The sequence below is a fragment of the Sinocyclocheilus anshuiensis genome, unplaced genomic scaffold (genome assembly GCF_001515605.1).
Source record: "Sinocyclocheilus anshuiensis isolate Anshui unplaced genomic scaffold, SAMN03320099.WGS_v1.1 scaffold58, whole genome shotgun sequence".
Taxonomy (NCBI): Eukaryota; Metazoa; Chordata; class Actinopteri; order Cypriniformes; family Cyprinidae; genus Sinocyclocheilus; species Sinocyclocheilus anshuiensis.
Window position 1 is genome coordinate 1,546,079 of NW_015547688.1, and position 7,027 is coordinate 1,553,105.

At 36.6% G+C, this 7,027-nt stretch overlaps 1 protein-coding gene across 1 annotated transcript in view; it reads left to right on the forward strand.

Annotated features, from left to right (window-relative positions):
* The window catches only part of LOC107703339 (uncharacterized), a 34,637-nt gene extending 28,233 nt beyond the window's left edge, over window positions 1-6,404 (forward strand). Inside the window, exons 36-55 of the mRNA XM_016505928.1 lie at window positions 609-739; window positions 872-996; window positions 1,076-1,193; window positions 1,281-1,493; window positions 1,648-1,818; window positions 1,919-2,071; window positions 2,374-2,423; window positions 2,523-2,655; window positions 2,754-2,836; window positions 2,953-3,082; window positions 3,325-3,515; window positions 3,642-3,732; window positions 4,024-4,147; window positions 4,297-4,484; window positions 4,569-4,724; window positions 4,819-4,952; window positions 5,351-5,496; window positions 5,657-5,751; window positions 5,872-6,091; window positions 6,209-6,404. Coding sequence (XP_016361414.1) covers window positions 609-739; window positions 872-996; window positions 1,076-1,193; window positions 1,281-1,493; window positions 1,648-1,818; window positions 1,919-2,071; window positions 2,374-2,423; window positions 2,523-2,655; window positions 2,754-2,836; window positions 2,953-3,082; window positions 3,325-3,515; window positions 3,642-3,732; window positions 4,024-4,147; window positions 4,297-4,484; window positions 4,569-4,724; window positions 4,819-4,952; window positions 5,351-5,496; window positions 5,657-5,751; window positions 5,872-6,091; window positions 6,209-6,288 — 2,732 coding nt within the window. The 3' untranslated portion in view covers window positions 6,289-6,404. The remainder of the gene's footprint in view (window positions 1-608; window positions 740-871; window positions 997-1,075; window positions 1,194-1,280; window positions 1,494-1,647; window positions 1,819-1,918; window positions 2,072-2,373; window positions 2,424-2,522; window positions 2,656-2,753; window positions 2,837-2,952; window positions 3,083-3,324; window positions 3,516-3,641; window positions 3,733-4,023; window positions 4,148-4,296; window positions 4,485-4,568; window positions 4,725-4,818; window positions 4,953-5,350; window positions 5,497-5,656; window positions 5,752-5,871; window positions 6,092-6,208) is intronic.
* Window positions 6,405-7,027: the final 623 nt, after the last annotated feature.

The following is a 7,027-nucleotide window of genomic DNA, read 5'->3' on the forward strand; positions in this document are numbered from 1 at the left end:
AGAGAGAGAGAGAGAGAGAAATAGATAGATCGATGGACGGACGGATTGATAGATGGATGGATGGATGGATGGATGGATGGATGGATAGATAGATAGATAGATGTAGAGAGAGAGAGAGAGAGAAGTAGATAGATCGACGGACCGACCGACCGAATAGATAGATAGATAGATAAATAGATAGATAGGTAGAGAGAGAGATAGATCGACGGACGGACGGATAGATAGATAGATAGATAGATGTAGAGAGAGAGAGAGAGAGAAATAGATAGATCGACGGACGGACGGATAGATAGATAGATAGATAGATGTAGAGAGAGAGAGAGAGAGAAATAGATAGATCGACGGACGGACGGATAGATAGATGGATAGATAGATGTAGAGAGAGAGAGATAAATAGATAGATCGATGGACGGACGGATTGATAGATGGATGGATGGATGGATGGATGGATGGATGGATAGATAGATAGATAGATAGATAGATAGATAGATAGATAGATAGGATTGGGGTAATTTTTTTAAAGAAATTAATCGTTTTATTCAGCAATGTGTGTATTTGTTAAATAGTTTTAAAACAGAACATTTTAATATGATTGTATTACATTTTAGACACTGAAGCAAAATGCTACAACTCCAATGACACAAGACTGAGTTCAACTGCATGGTTTGTCAACAACATTGGTGCATTTATAACTTTATTGACTCTGGACGATCTCTACTCTTTCGGCCCTGAGAACACGGTATGAACTATATCCACTTGTTCATATAGGCTGTTAAGACTTACATTATCATACCATGTTTTGTGTGACGTTATACTGGTGAAAGCAAATTAATGCATATTGTTAATTCCCATCTGATTTTGTTGTTTGCAGATGAAAATCTTTGCTGTGAACCCTGATAACCTAAAGCTGTTCAATCAAATATCACTTCCGAAGAACGTCTTCAGTCGCTACACTGAACTCGTCTTTCTACAAAACCCCAACTTTAATCTTTTTGAGTAAGTTAGAACAGAAACCAGATCAAAATCTCAGTGTTCTCTGAGTTCAGCTTGTTTACTGTTCTCTGTGCTTCACTAGGTTGCCTTCGGTTTTGCAGTGCGATGCCCCAGTATCGACCTTCACTAAGCTAACTGAAAGTGAAACTAATACTATTCTTGGAAACTTCAAGACATCTTGCTCCAAAGTGGATCCTGCGGTAAGTATTCCATTAAAGCCTAAAGTCAAGTAATTTCTTCATGTAGCTGTGATGTAACTGACTGATATTCCTTGTACTTGTGTTCAGATATCTACTGCCCTTACGGGAAACATCAAGACCATAGATGCAAGTGCTATTACCAACTTGGGAAGTCAAATTGTAGGCCTAACAACTACACAAATAAACATAGCACCTCCATCGGTTCTTATCAGTAGTCTCTCAACACTGGGCAGTATGTCTGGATGGTCCCTCGGACAGGCCAAGGCAGTTGTAGGAGTGCTTCTCGGTGGAAATTTTAAGGTAAATTTTAAGCCACCAATGGAAGACATTTGCCTTAAAACGTGTTAAAATTAACATGGACATTCTTGATATCTTTAAGATGCATTTTCAAAATAACCTCCACAGTAGACCATTAAATTCTACAAAAGGAATGACTTTTTTGACTTTCTGACAGTTCGAAACTTCCAGCAGTTTGCTGAGTCTTGGATCCCTGATTGGAGGGATTCCTTCAACACTACTGACAAACATTAATCCGACACAAATTCTTGAAACATCACGAAACACAGAATTTGTAAAAAGCATAGTGGCTGCCCCAGAGATCGTTCAAAAGACCTTTGTGAGCCAGGTAGGTGAACAACATTTATGCATAGTAAGAGAACAACATTTATGCATTTCAAATGCAAATGATTAAAGTTGGCCATTTAAATGTCTTTTTTTATCTCTAGATAATCAAAGTGGGATCGACAGCATCTGTCTTAATGACGAACATTCCCAGTGACTTGGCCGTTCAGATTCCAAGAAAGTTCCTGGAGATTACCACCACTATAGAAACAACAGTCCTGCAAGAGTTTAACAAGAAAAAGTGGAAACCCGAACAAGTACTATAGCAAACTACAACTATAAAACTAAATAAAGGTTCTAAAAGGGGTTTTCGCAGTGATGACGTAGAAGATCCATTTTTGGTTCTCTGATGAACCTTTCATTGAACAGCTCTTAAAAGAACCTTAAACAGACATTTTAATAAGTTTAAGAGCCTTTTCCACTCTAAAGAACCTTTTGTGCAATGCAAAAATTCCATGGATGTTAAAAATTGAACCATCAATGCCAGTAAAGAACTTTTATTTTTGCGAGTTTCAATGTAGATAATTGATGGCATTCTTTTATCTAAAATTCTCTATAGGCAGTTCTTTTCTTCGATTCTGTGGCAAATGCTTTTGCTCAAGCTGATGAGTAAGTATTTGTGCTTTTTTAACTGTTATGTAAAAAATACGTTTTGAGTATGCACTGAAAGCAAAATTTTTACGTTTGTGATTTTGTTTTTGTCTGCAGCCTGTCAGTGGAAGTTTTGCAAGGATTTACATGCTCACGAGTGCAGACATTCACCCAAACCAAAATCAAAGGCCTGATCAAAGCCTGCCGACCGAGACTAAGCAGACCTAAGGTGGTACTGAGTGAGACTCAGGTGAGCGCTGACAAAAACGGGATTGAAAAATGTGATCAGTTGAGCTTAAAGTCAGAACAAGAACAATGAATATGCTTTGTGTCTAATTGTTTTCCTAGCTGACTTGCATGTACAACCTTATTAGAAAGGAATCACCTTTTGATTTTGAAAACTATCATTCAGATATGTTGCTGTACTTCAAGTAAGTGCTTACTGTAACTTTTTAACCATGCTTAGAAATTTGTCAGTGATCTATTCTTTTAAAAAAATGTATTGTTTGTAAAAGTTGTAATATACTTTGTCTGTTGTCCTCTTCAGTTACGAAACAATCAACAAAACCATCTGCAAGGCATATTTTACACAAGTCGGTGCAGCAGATCTCTCAGTCTTTTCAAGCACACTGAGCGGAAGAAGGGACATTTTGTTGAGTAATGCTATAGATTGCTTGGTAAGTATCGCCCAGTGATATAGATCATTTAAAGCTCAGACGCATCAAACTGATATCAAAGAATTAGTGGTGACGAAAGGCCACAAAGTTGTATTTGGACACACTGCAAAGACCGCCAACTAGCACTTATGTTCTACATCTGTGTGAGAGGAAATAACTCTCCATACCAGCAGGTGGCAGTGTGTATTATCCAAAAAGGGAAATTGTTTTATTAAAACTGCATATTCTTATTTTTCATTCAGGGAATTAATGGAACAAGCATCAAGAAACAGGATCTGACAGTGCTGGGCAACTTGGCATGTGCTGTGAGCAGTGACGCCATCAGAAACTCAGACCCAGAAATCCTTGAGTACTTGAAGAACTGCAAAGATCTCTCCGATTCGCAAATATCAGCCATGCAAGAACTTCTTGTGAAGGGAACTTCAAAATATGGGCAAGTTATCTTAATATGAAAGAATTCTGAGTCAACGTTATTTTCGGTCCTGATTCTGTGCAATTGTTTAAAAAAAGCACTGGTTATGATCGTCTGGTAATGGAAGTATATGATGGTACTGTTTAGACCAAAAGGCAAGTGGAATCAGAAAACACTTGATGATCTGGGAATTCTGCCTTTGTACTTCTCACAAGACTTTTGGGGATCATTCATAGAGGTACATTGCGTGTGAACATTATACACAGTTGAGCTACACTGTAAAACATTATTATTATTATTATTATTTTGGAGTATGTTTTACAAGAAAATACTATTTCAGTCTTGCTACTTTATATTTTCATGTTTGATTCAGTGTGCTATTTGCATTTCTTTGTCATATTTTGTGGAATTTACTAGCAGTTTCTGAGTGAATATTGCTTTGAATTAAATCCTACACCATTTTTTTTCAGTGTCACAATGTCTTTAGCTAACCCTGTGTTATTTTAAACATCGGTCTTGTTTTAAACAGAGAGATTTAGCCAAGTTCATGAAAGGCTTCTTAAAACTTGTGCGTGGACAAAACACACCAAAGCCACGACTGAAAAAGCTGTTTAAAGCAATCATTTTCACTCCAAAAGTTGTCAAGAGGGCAGGTATGCTACCTTCATGTTTTTTTTTTTTCATTCTCATTTAATCAACTTTTTAAATTAGTGAGATAGTTTATCCAAAAAGCTAACTGAGGTGAATAGAGTAACTTATAGCTGCAAAATTTCCTAAATCATGTATTCACTTGTGTTTTAAGCGAGTGACTGTATCAAGGGCAACATCACTAGTCTTATCATCAGCGATGACGCCTTCCCCTTTGGATATACTGAGGCGCAGTTCGGCCACTGTCTGAGTTCAGCCGTAGTGAAGGACAACCTCGCTAGCCTCTGTGAAAAAATTGAGGATAGCGCCTTTCAGAGAATAATTTTGGACAAACTCAAAGAGGTAATATGACGTTTTAAAATCTGATCAAATCGTCCAGGACATTCAGGACAGTTTTAATGTAGAGGTGTTGCTCTTGTCCATCAGATACTGCCAAATGGCCTTTCAGATGATCAGGTCCAGGTGCTGAAGTCCGTGTCCAGGAGCGCTACAGTGGATGAAATAAGTAAATGGAACATCACTAAATCTGACACACTGGCAGCGCTCATGAGCACTAATGATGGCGACTGGTCCTCTGCGCAGGTGCAGATTTTGACATGATGAATCTTATTCTTATTTCTTATTTTACAGATGCAAAATATTTGGTTTTGTGATAATATACTTATTTATCTTTCAGAGTGAACTAATCATTACCAGATACCTAAGTGCCAACAACAGTCTGAGCGCCACTGAGCTCAATCTAGTGAAAGGACCAAATCTCTGCTCTCTGAATGCCAGCGTATTGTCAACAATATTGCCTGACAGTATGCGGTAAAGAAAACTTCCCATTACTCCAGTCTTCAGTGTCACATGATCCTTCAGAAAACATTCTAATATGCTGATTTGCATATTCATTTTTGAAAATTGAAAAGTAATATTTTGGCGGAAACCATGATACTTTTCAAGATTCTTTGATTAATAGAAAGTTCAAAAGAACAGCATTTACTTGAAATAAAAATATTTTGTAACATTATAAATGTGTTTACTGTTACTTTGATCAGTTTAATGACAACTTTTTTTTTTCACTGACCCCAAATTTTTGAAAAGTAAAATATAATATATATATATATAATTTTATTTTATTTTTTCTCACAGTACATAGTTTTACATATTTGCATACCATTTAAATGTGTAATCACCAGATTTCTCTCTATTATCCTCTATAACAGGGAGTCCGATGCTTTGGATGTGTCAAAATGTTCATCTGAGAAAAAGAAGGCACTCTTCACCATCGCTAACAAAGCATTTCCCGTGTCCCCTGCAAGCGGTCGAAGTGTCATCCTGTCAGCCTTCCAGCTCATTGAAACCTATCTGGGTATGAACGCCCTTCAAATATCATTTCAAGCCCACTGAATGCATATATACACCTTGACACATACACAATTCAGTCATGATGACACTTTTAAAATACCAACTTTGGTTTGCACACAGATAATTAGTTCCCATTAAGTATTTGCTCTTTTATTTGTTTGTAGGAGGTGCAGATCTAGGCTACATTAGGAATATGTCATCATATAATGTCAGCATGAGCCTGTCCACTTTCATAAATCTGGATGCAAATGTGATCTCGGTGAGGAAAGAAAAACATTTAGTATTTTTTTGTTTTATTTATTCATGTATGTCTACATCATAGATGCACTGTTTAATGATCATATTTGATTTGATAACGTCCACTTGTTATATATTACAGAGCCTCACCATATCAGATGTCGTGGGTCTTCTTGGTAACAATTTGCAGGATCTAAAAACATTTGAAAACCAAACAGTCGTGCGGAGCTGGATCTCGCTGCAGTTACAGTCAGAGCTGGATAAACTCAATCTCACTCTGACTGGAGGAAAAGCAACAGCAGACACAACAACTGCTGTAGCTACTACTGTTACCACTGTCAAGGCCACTGCAGGCACTCCAGGTGAGGTGTCACGCACACGTGTTTAAAAACAAACTTGAACACTGTTCACAGAGTATCTGATTCAGTCGGTTAAAAACATTAATAACCTTTTTGTTATTGTCGTTTTTATTTTTCTAGGAATTGGAGCCAGTGGGTGGACAGTTTCCTTCAGCATCCTTGTACTCATTTGTACCATCATCAAAGTGGAGATTATATAGCAGCACTGACCCCAGATCAGCCACACTGTAATCTTACCAAGATGATATATCTGTGAGACTCTGCAGCTGAAGGAATATACATATATAGAATATTACAATCTACTCAATCTGTTTATAATCACACATTTTCTTTTTTGTCATCCTCTTCATGTTTCTTCCTAAATATACTATTAGTATACTATAGTATACTAAATATACTATATTATAATTGACACATGGAAAAAGAAATGTTGCACTACTAGTCAAAGCAAAGGATATGTAGCATTTGATTGAAATACTTGTACAACTGTCTCAAACTATAAAGCTTCCATATTGAAGTGTTTCAAACATTTAGAATTGTTATATGAATTCCTTGTGCTTTTCTTGAATATGACAAAAAAGTAAAATGTTCTATGACTGGTACCTGTTTATTTGTGGCAATGATCATAACTAATCATGTAAAATGTAGTCATACAGACGTTAATAAAAGGTACTCTATGATGAACAAAACAGCTATCCAGTTTGATTCTTTCTTTGCAGGTCTTTACAGAAGTTTATAAACAAACACTGAATCCAAATGAAGGTAGTTGGTATCGGTATCTTCCCTCAGGATCTGTTCAAGAAAATGTTGATGTACTGCATTTTTGTGACTGATACTAACCAAATAAAAAAAAGTAAGGTATGAGGGTAGTGTTTTAGAACCTATGGGGGATATAAAGTGTATAAAGTCAATGACAAGGAAAAAGATGATAAAAATTGG